The 23099-nt window shown below is 35.1% G+C and overlaps 1 protein-coding gene across 1 annotated transcript in view; it reads left to right on the plus strand.

Annotated features, from left to right (window-relative positions):
* Positions 1–209: 209 nt before the first annotated feature.
* The window catches only part of Tex11 (testis expressed 11), a 252258-nt gene continuing 229368 nt past the window's right edge, over positions 210–23099 (plus strand). Inside the window, exons 1-5 of the mRNA XM_048797231.1 lie at positions 210–437; positions 5727–5811; positions 11979–12058; positions 18100–18180; positions 18272–18391. Of these exons, the coding sequence (XP_048653188.1) occupies positions 210–437; positions 5727–5811; positions 11979–12058; positions 18100–18180; positions 18272–18391 (594 nt within the window). The remainder of the gene's footprint in view (positions 438–5726; positions 5812–11978; positions 12059–18099; positions 18181–18271; positions 18392–23099) is intronic.

Consider the following 23099-nt stretch of genomic DNA (forward strand, 5'->3'; position numbering starts at 1 on the left):
AAGACATTGTTAACTTCTGTTTTGTGGTTTTGAGATTACTAATAATAAGATTACTTTTTTGAAGTCAATGCATTCTGCTTTTTGAGAGGGAATAATGATGATTAAGTTATAAATAAGTGACTCCCAGGGAATACAAATTTTATTTGTACCTTTAGCTAAAAGATACCCTATCTCCAATTTGTATTCTAAGGAAAATTTTAAGTTCCTTCATGCTATATTCATTTGGCCAAAGATCTAGGAGGAAATTTAGAAATGATTTGCTGCTTTTCGCCAGTGGTGATTTCATAGCACATTTATCATTCATTGTTATTTCAGAAATTGTTGAAAACCTGACCATAACAGATAATTCACCTAGCATACCTGAGGTAATTGATAGACTCTTCAAGGACATAGAAAATATCAACAGGGAGTCTATGGCTGAAATAGAGGATGCTCAGGTTGGTATAAAAATAATTTTATGATAAATTTGTTTTGGTACTGGGAGTAAACTATGATAAGTTTTGTTAATTCATTATTTTAACTAAGGTACAAGTAAAAATATTTTTTTCTTGTTTAACCATTGCTAAACATAGAGAAATATATTTTTAGATTTTAAAGCCTAAAGCATAGGGAAAATAGTTTTAGGAACCAAAGGAAATATGTGCTTAAGTTTAATATTTATTATTTAAACTCTTGAGGTTTTAGTTTTGTCATCTGTTAAGGTTACTAATAATGCGTACCTCCTAATAACAATGTAATTATTAATAATATCTACCTAAATAATTAACAAAATATCATATATCAAGTCCTAGGCACATAATAGTCATGAAATAATAGTTCTTTTGCTTGCCATTTGCAACAAAGTAGGAAGCCACCCAGTAGTGAAGAAAAAATAAAAAAGGATTCCTCATTCTCATGAAAAAAGAAGGGAGACCAGTAGAGTAGAGAAGGGGGACAGAAGTGGGGTGAGGGGAGGGAAAGGGGTGGAAATGGATAATGAAATTGACCAAATTATGTGCATATGTCAGTATATAACAGTGAATCCCACTATTTTGTATAATCATAATACATCAATAAAAAGTAAAATACTAAGACATATATAATAGCTTTATTCAGATATATTTAACATACCATATAACTCAAGTGTAAAATTCATTGGGTTTTGGTATTTCATAGAGTTGTACACCAATTGCCACAGTTAGGTTTAGAATATTTCCATCACCCCAAAAGGAAACCTCACACCCTTTCCCTTCCTCTTCTCACCCCTACCTCCAGGCAGCCACTAAATCTACTTTTTTGATCTCTATGGATTTGCCTATTTTGGACATTTTATGTAAATGGAATCATATGAGATGTTGTCTTTTGTGACTAACTTCTTTCACTTAGAATGATGTTTTCAAAGTTCATCCATGCTATAGCATGTATAAACATTGCTTACTTTTCTTTTTTTTTTTTTTGGTACTGGAGAATTGAACTCAAGGTCACTCAACCACTGAGCCACATCCCCAGCCCCATTTTGTATTTTATTTAGAGACAGGGTTTCACTGAGTTCCTTTTAGGGCCTCACTAAATTGCTGAGGCTGGCTTTGAACTTTTGATCCTCCTGCTTCAGCCTCCCAAGCTGCTGGGATTACAGGTGTGTACCACTGTGCCGGCTCAATATCGCATACTTTTTATGATTGAAAATATTACATTCTATGGATATATAACATTTTGTTTATTTGTTTGCTCATTCATGAACATTTTGATTGTTTCTACCTTTTGACTGCTGAATTACCGCTGAGTATTTGTCTGCAGGTTTTTATATTTTTATTTCTCTTTGGTGTACACCTAAGTGTGAAATTGCTAAATCATGTGGTTAATCTCTTTAAACTTTTGAGAACCATCAGATTCCATTCCCACTGGCAGTGTATAAGGGATCCAGTTTTTCCATATCCTTGCCGAAATTTTTTATTATATGTCCTTTTTTTTGTACCAGGTATTGAATTCAGGTGCACTTGGTGACTGAGCCACATCTCCAGCTGTATTTTGTATTTTATTTAGAGACAGGGTCTCACTGAGTTGCTTAGTGCCTTGCCTTTGCTGAGGCTGACTTTGAACTCTCAATCCTCCTGTCTCAGCCTCCTGAGCCTCTGGGATTACAGGTGTGCCCAGCTTTGTATGTCTTTTTGACTATAGTCATCCTAGTGGGTGTGAAGTGCTATCTCACTGTGTTATTTTTTATGCTAACTTTTTTTTTTCAGTGCTAGAAATTGAATCCAGGGCCTTGTGTATGACAGGCCAGTGATCTACCATTGATCCACTTCCCCAGCCCTGTTGTTTTTTTAATCATGGAAAAATAGACATAACATAAAATTTACCGTTTTAAATGTCTGTTAAGATCATTTTCCAATTTTTAAATTGGGCTATTTTTCTTTTTAGTCTGAGTAGCAGCATCTTTATGTATTCTAAAGTCACACATTATGACTCAGTGGTAAAGCGCTTGACTTGCAGGTGTGAGGCACTGGGTTCAAGCCTCAGCGCCACATAAAAAATAAATTACTAAACAAAGATATTTTGTGTCCATCTACAACTAAAATGTATTTTTTTAAGATTACCATTTTAATCATTTTAAATGTAAAAATGTAAAGTTCGGTAGTGTTAAGTATTTTCCCATTGTTGTATAGTTGTACGACCATTCTCCCGAACTCTTTTCATCTTGCAAAACTAAAACTCATTGTCCTTAAACAACTCTCCCTCCCCACCTATCCCCTGGAAACCAGCATTCTATTTTTTATCTTAATAAATTTGATTACTATTGGTACCTCATATAAGTGGAATCATATAATGTTTGTGGTTTTGTGACAGGGTTATTTCAATTAGCATAATATCCTCAAGATTCCTCTGTTGCAGCATGTGTCAGAATTTCTTTCTTTTAATGCTGAATAATATCCCATTGTATGTATATACCATGTTTTGTTTATCCATTCATCTGTCAAAGGACATTTAGGTTGCTTCCACCTTTTGCCTATTGTGAATAATGCTGCCATGAACATAGGTGTATAAATATCAAGTCCTTGTTATCAATTCTTAGGGATATATACCCAGAAATAGATCATTTGGTAATTATTCTTTTAATTTTGTTTTTTGGCACTAGGGATTGAACCCAGGGGAACTTTACCACTGAGCTACATCCCCAGTTCTTTTCATTTTTTTTTAAATTTTGAGACAGGGTCTTATCCAATTGCTGAAGGACTTGCTAAATTGCTGAGGATGACCTTGAACTTGCATTCCTTCTGCCTCAGCCTCCTGAGTTGCTGGGAATACAGGTGTGTGCCACTGTGCCTAGCCTACTTAATTTTTTGAGGAACAACTAAATGGTGCACATTTAACATTCCAATCAACAGTGTACAAGCGTACCAATTTCTTCTCGTCTTCACCAGCAGTTGCTATTATTATTATTAGGCACTGGGGGTTGAACCCAGGGGCACTTTATCACTAAACTATATTACTAGCCCTTTCTATTTTTTTTATATTGAGACAGGGTGTCTTGCTAAGTTGCCTAGGCTGTCCTCAAAGTTGTGAACTTCCTGCCTCAGCTTCCTGAGTTGCTGGAGTTTTAGGCCTGTGCCACTGTGCCCAGGTATTTTCTGTTATTTGATAGTAGACATCTTAGTGGAGATGAGGTGGTATTTTAGTGAGATTGATTTGCATTTCCCCGATGGCTAAGATGTCTTTGAACATCTTTTCATGTGCTTATCTTTTTTGTAGAAATGTCTGTTAAGATCATTTTCCAATTTTTAAATTGGGCTATTTTTCTTTTTAGTCTGAGTAGCAGCATCTTTATGTATTCTAAAGACACATTGCAAATATTTTCTCCTGTTCTGTGGAGTCTTTTTACTTTCTTGATGGTATCATCCTCTGAAGCAAAAAGTTTTAGTTTTGATGAAGTATAATTTGTCTATTTTTTCTTTCATTGCTTGTGCTTTTGATGTCATGTCTAAGAAGATTTTTCCTAACTCAGAATCATGATAATATATCACTATGTTTTCTTTTCTTTTGCTACCAGGGATTGAACCTAGGGCACTTAACCATTGAGCCACATTCCCAGTCCATTTCTGTTTTGTTTTGAGACAGGATCTCACTAAGTTGCTTAGGGCCTCACTAAATTTCTGAGGCTGGACTTGAACTTGCAATCCTTCTGGCTAACACTCCTGAGTAGCTGGGATTATAGGCATGTGCACCTCATTTATTGGATAGTTGATTCCTTAGTATGTAAATCTCTTTAAATTATAATCTCTTCTTTTGCTTAGTTGTTAGTGAAAAGATATTATAAGATTTTGTGCCAAGAGTCTGTTATTTATTTATTTATTTATTTAGTTTTTAGTTGTAGTTGGACACAATATCTTTATTTTATTCATTTTTATGTGGTGCTGAGGATCGAACCCAGGGCCTCGCATGTGCTAGGCGAGCGCTCTACCGCTAAACCACAATCCCAGCCCAAGAGTCTGTTTTTATTTCACACAAAGATCTACTTGGTTTTGGAAATGCCTTGAATTTGTTTTCTTTCTAGAAAGCCTATTTGTCACATAATTTATTTATGATACATATATTTGCTGTGTTTATCATTATATATTTATTTAATTTTTTTTTGTATTTGTAAATGGATAGAGTGCCTTTATTTTATTTATTTTTATGTGGTGCTAAGGATGGAATCCAGTGCCTCACACATGCTATGCAAGCACTCTGCCACTGAGCTATAGCCCCAGACCTCATTATACATTTATATAAACAACACAAAACCTGCAACGTAAGTGCTTAATACATATTTGTTAGACAAATTATGCATTTTGTGACTATGAAATACTTATAGTCATAATTTGCCATATCCTTTCTTTTTTTTTTGAGAATTTTAATATTTATTTATTTATTTAGTTATTGGCGGACACAACATCTTTGTTTTTTTTGTATGTGGTGCTGAGGATCGAACCCGGGCCGCACGCATGCCAGGCGAGCGCGCTACCGCTTGAGCCACATCCCCAGCCCCTTGCCATATCCTTTCTAATAAAATATGGAAAAATACAGAATTATTTAAAGTCATAAAGTAACAACTTATAGAAAGTTTGAAAAATGGAGAAAAATCATCTGTAATCATACCACTTTAATATAACTACCATAATTTAATGTGTTTTATTTAATAACTTCTATATTTAAAATGTATATAGATATAATGACAGAGTGTATGTAATGTTTTTGGTATCACAAAAGGAAATCTTTTTCTTTCTCCAACATTTTAATTATAAAAATTTTCAAAAAAGAGAGCTGAGGGCTGAGGATGTATCTCAGTTGTACAGCATTGTCTGATGCTCTGGGTTTGATCCCTAGTATCTCAAAAATAAAATAAAATAAAATAAAATAAAGCAAATGAATAAACAAACAAAATTAAAAGAAAGAATTTTACAGTGGACATCTATTTAACAAACACTTAGATTCTACAGTTGTAAACATTTTATTTCTTCTCCTTTTTGTGGTACTGGAAATTGAACTCAGGGCCTCATGCATACTAGACAGGAGTTCTGCCACTGAGCTATTACAGTTATAAACATTTTATTGTATTTGCTTTATCACCTGTCCATTTATCCATCAACCCATCTTAATTTTTTGGATGCATTTCAAAGTTAGTTGCTGACTTCAGTACAATTCCCTATCCCCTAATGCTTTGGTATATATATCATCAACTAAAATCCAATATTTTGTTGTTTGTCCAGATTGAAGAAATGGCAGTAAACCTGTGGAACTGGGCAGTTACCAGGAGAATAGGTTTGTTTATGAGTGAAGAGCAGACAGTTAAACGTACGTATGTATACATTTTGTGACTCATTTTGAGGAGTATTCTTACTAGACATTAGATAATGTTCCCACAGTTTGAATAATGTTTTGACCACTTCTAGGAGATTTGTTAAAAGACAATCAAACAAAATAATTCATAAGCATTGGTTTTTCAAGCAAATAGCTTTCCTCAGTTTTTATGATTTTTCAGAGGTTAGCTCTTTATGAGTTTGTGGGCATCACCACAAGATAGTCTAGAGGGCAAATGATTAAAGGATGGGAAAATGAAAACTGGAGAGAATGTGTAAGGACATAGATTATTTCCCATTGGAAAATAAATGATCAAAATCTTCAGGACATGAAGGACCATTGAATAGTTTCCCCTCTCCATTAATAAAAGATTGAAAAGTGTTGCAATGTGAGGGATTTAAATTTTTAACACTGAAAAGAATAGTTTCCTCGAGAGGTAGGTTGATAAACATTGGAATGAGTTACTGAGAGAAACTAAAGATTCTTTCTACTTCCACAGGTAAAAAACAAGAACAATAACTACAAAACCCAAATCCCAAACCAGACTCATTATCTTGGATGATTTGAATGTAGAAAGAGAAGCTGTTTGCTTGAAAAACCAGTGCTTACCATCTGACAAAGTGCTAATGCTTTGGCTAAATGAGCAAGGTCTAGTGTACTGATAATTAATGTTTTTTTTTTTCAACAAGAATAGTGACAACAAATGGATTTATGAAAGTATATTGTCCCAATATACAGGATACATTCAGGCAGTGAATCAAAGGATGGATCTCTACTTCTTGACTTTGTAAAGACAAATGACTTGTTTGTATGCAACAAATAGAATTTATTACTGTGTATTTATCTTTGTAAATACAAACAAAACTGTATATAATTTCAATGTAGGTATACATTAATTGGTGGTTAATAGAATTAATAATATGCTTACTCATGATTTACTCCTCTATTAGGATGTTTAAAGAATAATTCTTTCTCTTTAATATATATGTAAATATCATTGTTCCCAACAAGCCTTGGATTCTGAGTTATAGAGAGGGAAGAGTTAGGATTTATCTGTGGGAGAAAGTTAGTATGTAGGTGAATTGTGTGATATTAAAATACATTAATTTTTTTAAAAAAAATTTTGGTACCAGAGATTGAATCCAGGGGCACTTAACCACTGAGCCACATCCCCAACCCTTTTTATTTTTTAATTTTGAGCCAAGGTCTCTCTAACTTGTTTAGAGCCTCACTAAGTTGCTGAGGCTGGGTTGAACTTGCAATACTCCTGCCTTAGCCTCTCAAGCTGGTGGGATTATAGGTGTGCACCACCACAGCCAGCAAAATACATTAATTCTTGACTCTGATATAGATAAAATGGGTGTTGCAACCCGACGATCTTTCCCAGTGTATTGTCCTGCTTCATATATCAGTTCTTTGTTTTTCTTGGTACTGGAGATTGAACCCAAGGGTGCTCTACTACTGAGCTACATCCCAAGCCCTTTTTATTTTATTTTGAAACATGGTCTCAAGTTTCCCAGGCTGGCCTCGAATTTGTGATCCTCTTGCTTTTCAGCCTTCTGAGTCACTGGGATTGCAGGCATGAACCGCTGCACTGAGCTGCATGTGTCAGTGCTTCCTCAGATATTTAGGTGCTTGTTAAATGTATAGTGCTTTTTTTTGTATGTGTAGGGGGGTGGTACTGGGGATTGAACTGAGGGCACTTGACCACTGAGCCACATCCCCAGCCCTATTTTGTATTTTATTTAGAGACAGGGTCTCACTGAGTTGCTTAGTGCCTCGCTTTGGCTGAGGCTGGCTTTGAACTCACGCTCCTCCTGCCTCAGCCTCCTGAGCGGCTGGGATTATAGGTGCCCAACTAGTGCTTTGTTAATACAGTGGAGAATTATATGCAGTGCAGCAAACCTCTAATATATATATGGAGATACTTTGTCTCCTTAAAATAAATTCAATGTGCCTGGATTATGTTCTGTGATGAAATAATTCATCAATATTTATAAACTACTTTTTTATTATTTGGAAGAATTATGGAAATATGTTCTGGAATCATTAACAAAAATAGGAAAGCCTGAAGTAGAAGAATGACTTGTAAATTCCAGTTTTAGACCTGTTGCATTTGCAGCAACAAGGGAGATGTGAAATTGGAGCTTATGAGAAACATCTGAGCTGGACCTGTAGATTTGGCAGTTATTTACATGAGGGTGATAGTTGAAGCTACAAGAGTAATTGATTCTCTGAGGGAGAAAAGAAATAGCAGTGATTTTTAAATATTGGTATAACCTGAAATTATCTGCAAAGCCTCTTAAAAATACAGATGCCCAGTCCCTACCATTGATATTTTTTAAAAATGTTTTTTAGTTGTTGGTGTACCTATATTATTTATTTATTTGTATGTGGTGCTGAGGATTGAACCCAGTGCCTCACATATGCTAGGCAAGCACTCTGCCACTGAGGCACAACTCCAGCCCCGCTGACCCCCCGCCATTGGTGGTTTGGATTCATTTGGGTTCAGGATGAATCCTGGGCATGTCTATAATATGAAAAAAGAATTCTCATGCCCACCAAATTTTAAGAACCAGTAGTATTGAGGAAAAAAACAGAGTAGGGAGGGTTTTTTCCCCCTGGAAGTACTGGGGATTAGAAACCAGGGCCTCTCTGTATATGAGGCAAGTGTTCTACCACTGAGCTGCATCCCCAGCACTTTTGATTTGAGGCAGGATTTGCTAAGTTCCCCAGGCTGGTCCCTAACTTTTGATCCATTTAATTCAGCTTCCTGAGTAGCTGGAATTTCAGGTACTCTCCCCAAGCCCAGTGATTAGTGACTTTTTTAAAATCTTGAATCTTCCATTTAATTACTGAGAAGAAAAAGAATAAGAACAGAAGACCAAAATGTGATTTAAAAATTCTAGAGACTCATTACCCATTTATTGAGTGCCCGTTTACTCATTATTGGGTTGTCATACCATGTTATGGCAGGTAATAGGTGAAAGGAACAAGGTAAGACTCCAGAACAGAGAAACCATGGAAAAAATTATGTTTGAGGATCTAGTAAGTAATGCATTAACACTAAATAAACAATAATTTTTTAAAGTTAGCTTTTTCATTACTGTGACCAAATCACTTGACAAAAAGAATTTAGAGGAAAAGTTTGTTCGGGGCTTACAATTTTAGAGGTCTCAGTCTATAGATGGGTGACTCCATTGCTCTGGGCCCAAGGTGAGGCAGGAAGAACATCGTGGGGGAAGGATGCAGCAGAGGGAAGCTTCTCCCTTTATGGCAGCAAGGAAGCAGAGAGCAGGGGGTGGAAAGGGGCCACAGCAAAGATGCACCCTTCCAGAGCCTAGTGACCAACTTCGTCCAGTCAGTCCCACCTGCCTACAATTACCACCCAGTCAATCCATTCAAACTAGGATGGACCGATTAGGTTATAGCTCTCATAATCCCATTATTTTGCCTCTGAATATTCCTGCATTAACAGAAGCTTTTGGGGGACACCTCATATCCAAACAATAACAAAAATAAAACATTAATAAATCCCAGAGAGTACAACACTATGTTTGTTTAGGTCAATTCAAATATCAGGCTGTGGATATTGGTAGAAGAAAGTAAGACAGATGTTCAAAGTAATGATCAGCAAACACCTAACCAAGATGTTTATAATACCAAAAGGTCAAAGAACATATTGGTGAGAAGAATAGAGCAACAACAACAAAGAAAACATCTTTATTCTAAAGTAGTATTTTGTTTCAGCCTCAGGTGTCTTTGGCTTGAAGGCTTATCGGCAATCAGTATAAACACCTGGATCTTGAATGTGAGGATGGGACCAAAGTTCTTAGATTAAGCAATATCCTGTACAGGGATATTGCTTAATGCTGAACTAGGATGGCTCAGAACAAGAGGATAGTATTTTTCAAAAATGTCATGGTCATTGTGAGATGTTCCTGTGAAATCAGGGAAGGTGGTCTTTGGAAGCACAGGTTTAGTGAAGAGATAAGGGTGCAAAACAGATTGAGTAGCAAGAAAATAGAGGTATTGGATAAATATTCAACTAAGTAAGTTTGGCAATGAAAGATAAGGAGAAATAGGATGCAAGCTTGAAACACAATGGGATTAATTGATGTTTTTTTGAATGTGGGAATGGGGAGAAATGAGTATAATTGAATACAGAGGGGAACAAGTAAATTGAGAGGGTGGTACTGAACATACCTTTTGAGAGAGGAAATAATTGAGAGTTCAGGGCCTGGAGAACACTAAAGAATTAATATACGTTGATGAAAAAAAGAAAATATTGTGCTGGAGTTGTAGTTTAGTGATAGAGTGCTTGCCTAGCATGTGTTGAGGCACTGGGCTTGATTCTCAGCACTGTATATGAATAAATAAATAAAATAAAGGCCCATAGACAATTAAAAATTTTTTTAAAAGAAAGGAAATATTTTCAAAACTGGAAATTCAAGTCAGTGTAAGTGTGTGATTAGACATAATTTTATCAAATGTGTTTTTAGAACAAAATAATGTCATTAAGAGATCCATAGCAGCTAGGTGTAATGGCACATGCCTGTAATCCCAGAGGTTCTGGAGGCTGAGACAAGAGGATTGTGAGTTCAGAGCCAGCCTTAGCAAAAGCAAGGCACTAAGCAACTCAGTGAGACCCTATCTCTAAATAAAGTACAAAATAAGGTTGGGGGGCTGGGATGGTGGCTCAGTGGCAGAATGCTTGCCTTGCACATGTGAGGCACTGGGTTTGATCCTCAGCACCACATAAAAACAAATAAACAAAATAAAGATATTGTGTCCAAGTATAGGTAAAAAAATATTTTAAAAAAAGAAAAGAAAATAGGGCTGGGGATGTGGCTCAGTGGTCAAGTGCCCCTAAGTTCAATCCCTGATACCAGAGAGAGAGAGAGAGAGAGAAATATAAATAGTTTTTGCATCTCATGATGGGCAGTTGAAATCTGACTACTCCAATCAATTTCCCTGTAATTTCAGCTGGGCAGATTGTCTCTTTTATGATGGAATATTTATTAGAAATTGTATTAGCATAGGAAGAATGGCTGCTGAGATCTCACATAAAGTGATTAGTTCAATTATAGGTAAAGTTATTTTTTAAAACTTAGAGATGATTTATGATGAAACAAACTACAGAAATAAAGAGGTTACACCTGTAATCCCAGCTACCTGGGAGGCTGAGGTAGAAGGATTGCAAGTTTGAGGCCAGCCTGGTCAGCTTAGTGAGATCCTGTTTCATTATAAAAAATAAAAAGGGTTGGGAATATAGCTCAGTGGTAGAGTGTCCTTGGATTCAATCCCCAGCACTGAAAAAAAAAAAAGTTAAAATTATTCACACTTGCTTATTTGCCTATTTTCATGGAAAATGATCTGTATAATGAAGCCATCTCTATTTTCTAAATCATACTTCAAGAACTTTAGTGTCATCTAAGAAAATACATTCTTAGAAAGCTTCTCATTTTAGGAGAAAAATCTAAAACTATCCTTCCTGATGTCAAGAGATTTTTGTCAGATGTTGAATAACTCTAGATTCCTCTTAGAATTATTCTTTTGTCAGCATGGTACATACAAGAGCATCTTATGGAATCAATATCTTCAGTGAGTTAATATGTACAGAAATTAAAATTTGATAATTAAATATCTCTCTGGAGCATTAAGCAAATGATTCATTTGGTAAGTGTCAGGTCATTTCATTTTGAAAATTGATTATTTAAAAAGGCCTTTAAACTTCTTATTTTGGGGTTGGGGGTATAGCTCAGTGGTAGAGCATTTAGCATGCATGGTGCCCTGGGTTTAATCCCTGGCACCACAAAAATAAACAAAACAACAAAAACAAACAAAGAAATATATATTTTGGTGGTACTGGGGTTTGAAACTGGAAGTGTTCTACTTGTGAGCTACATTCTTACCACATTTTTTTGAAAATGTGTTTTAAGGCAGGGTCTCCTTAAATTGCTGAGGCTGGCATTGACCTTGCAGACCTCCAGCCTCCCAAATCACTGGAATTAAGGCATATGCCATCATGCCCAGGTTCAGACTTTTTTTCTTTAAACCAAAAAATTGGCTTCACTTCAATCATCTTTCCTCTTTATAGATGTACATAAAAGGAGAATGAATGTTTTGTTTTTAATGGGTATCTAATTACTGTTTTGCAGTATGTCATGTTGCTTGCAAGTTGGTGTGTATGTGTGAAGTCTCAGTTGCTTCAGAAGAAGCTCTTCGAAGACAGATTTTGGTAAGTCCTAGTTGATTGAGGAGAAAGTGTAGATGAAATGAGATAATTGTTACTCTGATGAAAATGGTTGAAGTTAGTATAAAACTGGAGGGGGTTGAAACCTTTAGTGCTAACGATGTTCTTTTTATCATCAGTGTATCTATTACAGTTGAAGATCTGGGCAGTTCTATATTTATTATTACTGTGATTCAGTAAACTAACTACATATTGATTGTATAAATCTGGATTTATGAATTCCTTTTTGCTTTTATCACCTCTTTTTCTTTTCTTTCTTTTTGGTGGCATTGGGAGGGTACTGGGGATTGGATTAAACCCAGGGTGCTCTACCACTGAGTTATATTCCTAGCCCTTTTTATTTTTATTATGAGACAGGATTCCACTAAATTATTGAGGCTCTCCTTGAATTTGTGATCCTCTAGCCTCAGCCTTCCCAATAGTTGAAAATATAGACAAATGCCACTGTGCCTGGCCTATCACCTCTAACTTGATAGCATGTCAGTTTCTCTATCCAAGGGAATGGTATTATTTAGGCTTAGAAGAGTTTGTCTAATGAAAAATTTGAATTATTAAGTAAGTAAAGATTATATGATTTTGTTTTTCCACTTTTTTTTTTTTGAGACAGGGTCTCATTATGTTGGCCAGTCTGGCCTGAAACCCCTGAACTCAAGTGATTCTCCTATCTCAGCATCCAGGGAGCTGGGACTACAGGTGTGCTTCATTGCACCCAGCAAGAGTGCAGGATTAGAAGTCTGGAGACCTAGATTTGAATTCCAGTTCTGTGACTTCTAGCTATGTGCCATTGGAAGATTATTTAGTTTTCTCACTTGTAATGTGAAAATACTAATATCTACCTTAGAGTATTATAGGGTTAAAATTATTTTTTTTTGAGAAGTGCTGGATAAACTAAAATGGGCAGGTAAATATACAATAGACAGACTGTATATTTGCCCATGTGGATATAATTACAATTACCTGAAAAATCCACATAGTATGTCATATAATAAAGCTGGGTTGAATATGGGGTTCATCTTGTGTGTTTTCATTGTTTTTGCCAAAATGTAGCCACTGTAATGTACCTGAACAGTTATATTTTGCCCAACTTTTGTAAATATTTTTTTTTTCAGTGGGAAGTTCAGTCTGAAACAAACTATTCAATTATGGCTGAAACTCGAAGTCCTCCTCTAGCATTTCTATTACTTAAAAAAATTAAGGATTGGTGTGTAGCTCAGTGAGAGTGCTTGTCTAGCATTCTGAAGATCTTGGGTTGGATCTTTAGCATCACAAAAATAAATATTTTCCCCCAAATAATACATATATATATTTATGTGAAATTAAAATTTTCAGAAAAATAATGACAGTAATAAAAAACAGCAGTTTTCTGCTCAGTTCCTCTGTCTACTGTCTTGTTCCCTGGAGGCAATCATGTTTTTTCAGTGGAAAAATATTTTTCCCAGTGTTTTAAATCATTATACATGCATGCATTTTTTGGTGGTCCTGGGGATGTAGCCCAGGGCCTTCCACATGCTTGGCAAGTACTCTACCACTGAACTACACCCTCAGCTATGAAGCAGTATTTTATTATGGAAAAGCTCAATTGTACACAAAACTCAGTTAAGATAATTACAGTGATTCCCTCATTTACCAATCACTCAATTAGAATAATCCTCTATTCATGGTCATTCATTTCTTCTATATCCTCCAACAATAACTTCCTGGCCCAATGGATTATTTTAAAGCAAGTCCAAAATGTATAATTTTGTATCTGCGTCTAAAAGACAAGATATATTTTTATTCAACAGATCCAATATCTATTAAACCTTATAAAACCTAACAAAGATTTCCTGAAATCATTAAACATCCAGATCCATAACCCCTTGCCCTCAGCAGGTTATAGAACCAACTTATTATTCTGAAAACTATTAAATAAAGAGCAGTAAACAAGCATTTAGTTTGTCTTTTGGTACAAACCATGTTTTGGGGTAACTAAGTAGTTAATGAGGGAGTTTCTCTCTATTTCAGTAATTAAACAAAGAAGGAATGTAGAATTAGAATATCTGAACCCTTGAGTTGGTTTCATAGAATCAGGACCAAAGAAGATTCTCATCTTGTATTTTATTAATCTGTCTCTTTTATTTTTTATTTTATTTTTTTAGATAGACACAATATCTTTATTTTATTTATTTACTTATTATTTAAAATTTTTTTTGTTTATTCATTTTTATGTGGTGCTGAGGATTGAACCCAGTGCCTCACACGTGTGAGGCAGGCACTCTGCCACTGAGCCACAACCCCAGCCTTATTTTATTTATTTTTATGTGGTGCTGAGGATCAAATCCAGTGCCTCACATGCTTGAAGCAAGCACTCTATCGCTGAGCTATAACCCCAGCCCCTAATCTGTCTTTTTTAAACTTCATATTTTCTCTCTTTTTAAAATAAAAAATCTATTGTAGAAGAAATTTATTTATTGAAGAAGCCAGGGTGTTTGTCCTGTAGAATTTATTAAATTCTGGATTCTGATGATTGCATCCTCATGATATCATTTGAAATATAGTCCTCTGTCCTCAGTTTCCTGTGAACTGGTAGTTAGATCAAGAAACTTGTTTTGATTCAGGTTTGCATTTTGTCAGAATAATTTATATGTGGTATGATGTACTAATGCCCACCTATCACTTTTTTTTGTTCTGTTAGTGCCCTTTGATGATTATTGTTCTATATTTGATATTTCTGTAGGGGTTTGGATATTCTAATTCTAATTCTGTGTTCCTTCTTTGTTCATTAATTGAAATAGTTAATTCTTTTGGGGTGAAGTGTAGTTTATAAAGAAAGACAAACTAAGGGCTTGATTCTTGCCCTTTAGTCATTTTCAGAAATAATGAGTAGGTTCTCTAACATCTTAAACAGTAGCCAGATATTTTTTTAAAATTTTGTGCTGGGTATTGAACCCAGGACTTTGGGGATACTAAACATGCACTTTACCACTGAGCTACATTTCTAGCCCCAAGTAAGTTTTTTAAAGAAATATATCATTATGGTCTGCATGAGGCCCTGAGTTCAGTACCCAGCACTCTCACCCCCTATATAATAAAATCTATATGAATATATATAGCTAATGAATTTTATTCAGTTGTAGTTATTTTTATTGATGCATATTGCTCTATCTTTGACCTACTGGTAGGAACCACTTGAAGTGGTTCTCAATCCTTCTGACATGACCCTAGTAGTTCAATAGTTTTTTTTTTTTTTTAATTTCTAATATGACAGTATTGCAGCCTCATCTGATATAATTCCTGTCGTGGACCTGGAATCAGTCATTCCTCCAAACAGCTTTCTTTACTTTTAATAGAGATTCTTAATTGGGCATGGTAGTACATTCCTATGATTCCAGAAACTCAAGAAGCTAAGACAGGAGAATCACAAGCTTGAGGCTGGCCTCAAGATAGAAACTAAAAAGGGCCAAGGATGTAGCTCAGTGGTACAGTGCTCATGTGTTCAATTCCTAGTAATGCAAAAAAAATCTATGTATCTCTATATGTCCACATATCTATCTATCTATATCCATATATAAATATATTTTTTTCAGTACTGGATATTGAACCCAGGGTGCTCTACCACTGAGCTACATCCCCAGCCCTTTTTATTTTTTCTTAATTTTGAGACAGATTATCACTAAATTGGCCAGGCTGGTCTTGAACTTTCAGTCTCTCTGCCACAGCCTCCCAAGTAGCCGGGATTACAAGCACCTGGCCATATTTTTGAAAAAAGAGAAAATACATGAGTTCTTACTTAAATTTTTAAATGGTATTTAATATTATAGCATTTCACTTAGCCTTCTTGATTTTTTGTTGTATATCTATTTTTAATTATAGAGGGACACAATACCTTTATTTTATTTGTTTTATTTTTATGTGGTGCCTGGGATCAAACCCAGTGCCATAAGCATGCTAGACAAGCTCTCTACCACTAGGCCACAACCCCAGCCCCTTGTTGTATATCTTTTACTGTCTTATAACCTTAATATACTGAATAATTTATTTCATCCTAAAATATGTTATTTATAATAGTTTCAGAATATAGTAATATCAACATTATCAGATAATATGATTTCTGAAAACAATTTCTTTTTCATGATGGGGATTGAACCCAGGACCTCATACTGGTTAAGCAAATACTTTACCACTGATCTACACACTTAGACCTAGATTTTTCATATTTCTTTTATTCTCAGAATATATTCCATTAGTCAAACTTTGATTTTTTTTTAAATAAATGTTGGTATTTATTTATTTATTTATTTATTTATTTATTTATATGTGGTGCTGAGAATCGAACCCAGTGCCTCATACATGCCAGGCAAATGCACTATTGCTGAGCCACAGTCCCAGCCCAAAATGTGATTTTATTTTATTTTTTAAAAAATATCTGGTATTTAAAAAATATCTTTATTGTTTGTTTATTTATTTTTATGTGGTGCTGAGGATTGAACCCAGGCCTCACATGTGTGAGGCAAGTGCTCTGCCACTGAGCCACAACCCCAGCATATGGTTTTAATATTCTTAAAATACCGCTTTTAAATTACTTGACCAGGAGGCTGAGGCAGAAGCCTTTCCACCTGAGATCAGGAGTTTGAGGCTGTTCAGGGCAACATATTGAGATCCCCAGCTCAAAAAACAAAAAAGAAGTTACTTGAAGTAATTCTTGCTTTATGATTGTGCCTTCAACTTGATAGATAATTAGGTCAATTTCTTTTTATTTACTTTTGATTTTTACTGATTTTTTCCAGTTTGAATAAATTTTGTTTTATAATTTTGAAAGATTAATATGCTTCCAAAGACAAATCTACTTAATAAAGTATATTTAAATAAGTCTAGCTTATTTCTGCCTAGCATACATGAGGCTCTGGGTTCAATCCCCGGCACTGCAAAGAAAAAATAATATTAATAATATATACCTGTTTGATTATATTTTAAAATTATAAACAATAAAATGTGTTTACTCTTTCTTCTTGTAGATAATCATTTTATTTTATTGCTTATGATTTTAAATATAATCAAACAGGTATATATTATTAATATTATTTTTTCTTTGCAGTGTTGGGGATTGAACCCACAGCCTGATGTATGCCAGGCAGAAAGCTCTACCAGTGACCCAGAGCTCAAGTCCCAGTGCATAACTTGTGTCTTCCCCACCTCCAGTTTCTTAGATAAATTGTAGCATTCATGTGTATTCTTGTCCATTTTTCCCCCCACTTGACAATTGAATGTTACTTCCTAGGATCACCCTGCAGCAGTATATAGATATTTCTGATTTTCTTTTGCAGTATTAGGGATTGAACCCATGGGTCCTCTACCACAGAGCTATATCCACAGTCCTTTAATTTTTTTTATTTTAAATTTTGAAACAGGGTATCAGTAAGTTGGAGAGGCTGGCCTTGAACTTGACATCCTCCTGCCTCAAACTCCTGAGTCTCTGGGATTTATGGTAGAAGGGATGACTGTAGTATATGCTCTGTCCTCCATCTTGATCCAGCTCTTCTTTGCTTCCACAGCATTTTTGTATATTACTTATCAACTATTTACTTAAATATCTATCAATTATAGTACTGTTAGCTTTTCCAGGGTGCCTGGCATGTAAAGGATACTTAGTATTAATGTTGGATTAGTCAAAATTGTGTTAGGGATGAAATTAAAAACTAGAACCCAGGTGTGTTGAACCATAGTCTAATGCTTATTATATAATTATATCAATTATGCATGCATCAAGTTTTCAAAACTTTCTTTTCCTGTATAAATTATCCCAATATTTTAGTAGATGTGTTATCAGGACTATTAATTTTTTGTTATTATTGCTTTTCTTAAGTTTCTTTCTTTTAAATTGTGGCGTTCAAAGCAGAACACACAACTCTAATAAGTACTGATTTTTTTCCTTTCGTGGGCTATGTGACTATATATTGACAGGATTAATTATTTTCTCCAGTACTCTCCAGCCAGATTGAGGGAGGTGTGAAGTTTTAAAAAAATATTTTCTAACTTCTCTCTTCTAGATGAATATGAGAACAGGAAAAGGGTGGGTGGATGTTGGAAATGCTTTGATCGCTGATGAATTTTTTCAAGCTGCCATGGCTGTAAGTTACCATTGATTTTTTGCTGCGGCAATTATTAGTAACATCTCTTGTTAGTTTCATCATTACATTGTGGTATTGTTTTATTTTCCAGGGTCTGGAGCAATTATATGTCAAATTAGTGCAGAGGAGCTACTCTGAGGACCACTTAATCATGCAGAAGACTGCTGTGGAGAATGACCTCTTCAAAGTGCTTTCTTACCAAGCAGAATCAGTAGGTGTCATAGGCACCAGGGCTTTATGGTGGGGTATTTTGTATATGTAAATGCAAAAGTGATGAGATGTAATATGTTAAAAGAAAGTCAGGTGTCACTGGCCTTTTATAGGATATTATATTTGACCTTTTTCTCTCTGTCTTATATCTGACAGTGATATTACTCATCGTGATTGAAATATGTGTGGGGGTGGATGAAGGTGAAAAGACTGATATGTAGCTAAACATCATTTTCAACCACTGCAAGTCACACCTGCCATTTATTTGTGGCAGCATCCTTGACCTGAAACACCTGTTTCTGTTTGTGACTCTCTTACATTCATAGTCTGCCTGAAAAGAGCCTTCTTATTTGCAGTTGTTCTGGGTTGTTTGTTGATGTTTTTAAAAATCTGCTGCTATCACACAATCTTCAAAGTTGCATTTTACCTCTGTTTACCTTCTGGGTTTCCTCCTTTAGTCATCATGGAGTTAGTTGTGCATTTTCAGTTGACAAAATGTAAGCCATGATGCATTTGCCTTCTGTATATAAATCTGGACCTAAAAAAGGCTTTAGAAATCATCTAGTCTTGTAGCAATTTTTCAGTGCATGAAAATGCTTGATATGTAAATCTTATCATCTTTGGCTACCTGAAACTTTGAGTAGTTATGATTAATATTGAGAACTATATAATTATTAACTTTAGAAGATGACATCATTAAAAGTAGGAGTGGAAGCTTTTTTTATTTGTTCTTTTTAGTTATACATGAGAGTAGAATGTATTTTGCCATATTCATACAAACATGAAGAATTTCTTATTCTAATTAGGATCCCAGTCTTATGGATGTACATGATGTGGAGATTCACTGTGGTGTATTAATATATGTATGTAGGGAAGTGTTATTGGATTCATTCTACTGTCTTTCCTATTCTTTTTTTATTTTATTTTATTTTTTAGTTGTAGTTGGACACAATACCTTTATTTTATTTATTTATTTTTATGTGATGCTGAGGATCGAACTCAGGACCTTGCATGTGCTAGATGAACCCCCTACCACTGAGCCACAACCCCAGCCCTGTCTTTCCTATTCTTATTTCCCCTCCCTTCCCTTCATTCCTCTTTGTCTAAAGGCTGAACTTCTATTCTTCCCCTCCCCCTCTTGTGGTGTGTTAGCCTCCACATATCAGAGAGAACATTAGACCTTCAGTTTTTTGGAATTAGCTTATTTCACCTAGCGTGATAGTCTCCAGCTCCATCCATTTACCAGCAAATGGCATAGTCATTTCTTTTTATGGCTGAGTAATGTTCCATCGTGTATATACACACCACATTTTCTTTTTCCATTCATCTGTTGAAGGGCACCTAGGTTGGTTCCATAGCTTAGCTATTGTGAATTGGAATGTTATAAACATTGATGTGGCTGTGTCACTGTAGTATTCTGATTTTAACTCCCTTAGATATATACCTAGGAGTGATACAACCAGGTCAAATGGTGATTCCATTCCTAATTTTTTGAGGAATCTCCATACTGCTTTTCAGAGTAGTTGCACCAACTTTTAGTCCTACCAGCAATGTATGAGTGAACCTTTTGCCCCACATCCTTGCCAACATTTGTTATTGCTTGTATTCTTTTTTAAAATATTTTTTTAGTTGTAGATGGACATAATACCTTTATTTTATTTTTATGTGGTGTTGAGGATCAAACCTAGTGCCTTTCACATGGTGAGGTGAGCACTCTACCACTGAGCTACAACCCCAACCCTGCTATTGCTTGTATTCTTTTTTTTTTTTTTTGTATTCCTGTGAATTCTGACTGGAGTGAGATGAAATATCAGTGTAGTTTTAATTTGCATTTCTCTAATGGCTAGAGATGTTGAACATTTTTTCATATATTTGCTGACAATTCATATTTCTTCTGTGAAGTGCCTGTTCAATGTCTTTGCCCATTTATTGATTGGGTTATTTGTTTTTGTGGTGTGTGTGTGTGTGTGTGTGTGTGTGTATACACACACACACACACATACACATATATAATCTATCCTAAGGTTTAATGTTCTATCTGAGGTGCAGGTGGCAAAGATTTTCACATTCTTGATTGTTTCCTTTGCTTTGAAGAAGCTTTTTAGTTTGATACCATCCCATTTATTGATTCTTGATTTTACTTCTTGTGATTTAGGAGTCTTGTTGAGGAAGTCATTTCCTAAGCCAACATGTTAGAGTAGTGAGCCTACATTTGCTCCTAGTAGGTGCAAGGTTTCTAGTCTAATGCTGAGGTCTTTGCTCCACTTTTAGTTGAGTTTTGTGCAGGGTGAGATATGGATTCAGTTTCATTCTGCTATATATGGATTTTTAGTTTTCCTGGCACCATTTGTTGAAGAGGCTATCTTTTCTCCAATGCATGTTTATGCCACCTTTTTTTAGTATGAGATAACTGTATTTATGTGGGTTTGTCTCTGTGTCTTTTACTCTGTTCATTGGTGTCCATGTCTGTTTTGGTGCCAATACCATGCCATTTTTGTTACTATAGCTCTGTAGTAGAGTTTATGCCTCCCGCTCCACTTTTCTTGCTGAGGATTGCTTTAACTATCCTGGGCCTTTTGTTTTTCCAAATGAATTTCATGACTACTTTTTCTATTTCTATGAAGAATGTCATTAGAATTTTAAAAGGGACTGCATTAAATCTGTATAGTGCTTTTGGTAGTATGACCATTTTGACCACATTAATTCTGCCTGTCCAATAAAATGGGGGAATCTTTCCATCTTCTAAGGTCTTCAATATCTTTCTTTAATGTTCTGTAGTTTTCATTGCAGAGGTCTTTCACCTCTTTTTTTTAGGATAATTCCCAAGTATTTTTTTTTATGAAGCTATTGTGAATGGGATAGTCCTCCTAATTTTCAGCTGACTCATCATTGGTGTACAGGAATGCAATTGATTTATGGGTGTTAATTTTATATCCTGCTACTTTGCTGAATTCATTTATGAGTTCTGGAAGTTTTCTGGTTGAATTCTGGATTTTCTAAATGTAGGTTCATGTCATGGGCAAATGGGGAGAGTTTGAGTTTTTCTTTTCCTATTCATATCCCCTTAATTTCTTTCTTTTGCCTAATTGCTCTGCCTCGAGTTTCAAGGACTGTGTTGAATAGAAATGATAAAAGAGGGCATTCCTGTATTATTCCAGTTTTTAGAAGGAATGTTTTCAGTTTTTCTCCGTTTAGAATGATGTTGGCCTTGAGTTTAACATATATAGCTTTTTTAGTGTTGAGGACTGTTCCTATTATCCCTAGTTTTTCTAGTGTTTTGAACATGAATGAATGCTAAATTTTGTCAAATGCCTTTTCTGCATCTATTGAGATAATCATGTGATTCTTGTCTTTAAGTCTATTGATGTGGTGGATTATATTTATTGATTTCCATATATTGAACTAATCTTGCATCCCTGGGATGAAACCTGCTTGATCATAGTGCACTATCTTTTTAATGTGTTTTTATATGCAATTCAGAGGTTAATTCTTTTTGTTATAAGTTGATTTCCACCTGTATGACATTTTTATTATTAGAGCTGTAGATTTTATTGATGACTGTTAAGCAGAAGACATCTCTAAAAACCTTTGTTAACAGTGTTGTTTGCTAATGAGTTTTCTCTGTCATAGTAAACCTTCTGAGATATTTCTTTTTTATATATTTTTAGTTGTTGGTGGACCATTATTTTATTCATTTATTTATATGTGGTGCTGAGAATCTAACCCAGTGCTTCACACATGCTAGGCAAGTGCTTTACCATTGAGCCACAACCCCAGCCCCTGAGATATTTCTTTTCTTTTCTTTTTCTTTTTTTTTTAGAGAGAGAGAGAGAGAGAGAGAGAATTTTTTTTAATATTTATTTTTTAGTTTTCGGCGGACACAACATCTTTGTTTGTATGTGGTGCTGAGGATCGAGCCCGGGCCGCATGCATGCCGGGCGAGCGTGCTACCTGAGCCCCAGCCCCCCTGAGATATTTCTTAAAGATAATGTAGGATTTATTGTTCTCTAGGCACTTGCCAATGAACCAATTAGTTAATTACTTATCATTTGTTGTATTACTCAACAGAAAAGGAGTATTTGCTTTGAACAGAGTATTGTGCTAGGCTTTGTGGGGGAATGCAAAATAAGCATATATATCCTGCACTCAAGGAGATTATAATTTAGTTGGTGAGATAAAAGGTACGTATACAAGATAGAATTAAGTGAACTATTGTAGAATGAATCTGACATAACTTTCCTATGTTCATATGTGGATACACCACCAATGAAACTGCACATTATGTACAGCCACAAGAATGGGATCTAATTAGAATAAGTTATACTCCGTGTATGTATAACATGTCAAAATGCACTGTACTGTCATGTGTCTCTAAAAATAACAAAAAACTGTAAAAAAGATAGGATTAAGTACATGAAAGTAGTACATATAAATGATCTGCATGCAGTGTGCAGTTCTGTATATGAGTAGAAGTATAAGGTACTGTCACTTTCCTCAAGAAAATTAAAGGTGGGCAAGGTGGCATGCACTTGTAGTCCCAGCTATTTAGAAGGAAGCTGAAGCAGGAGAATTGCTTATGTCCAGGAGTTTGAAGCAAGATAATGTGACCCCTTCTCAAAAACAAATATGTGTATGGGTATATATTATATAATATATATATATATATATATATATATATATATATATATATATATATATATATATATTTT

Source organism: Marmota marmota, unplaced genomic scaffold (genome assembly GCF_001458135.2).
Source record: "Marmota marmota marmota unplaced genomic scaffold, marMar, whole genome shotgun sequence".
NCBI classification, from domain to species: domain Eukaryota; kingdom Metazoa; phylum Chordata; class Mammalia; order Rodentia; family Sciuridae; genus Marmota; species Marmota marmota.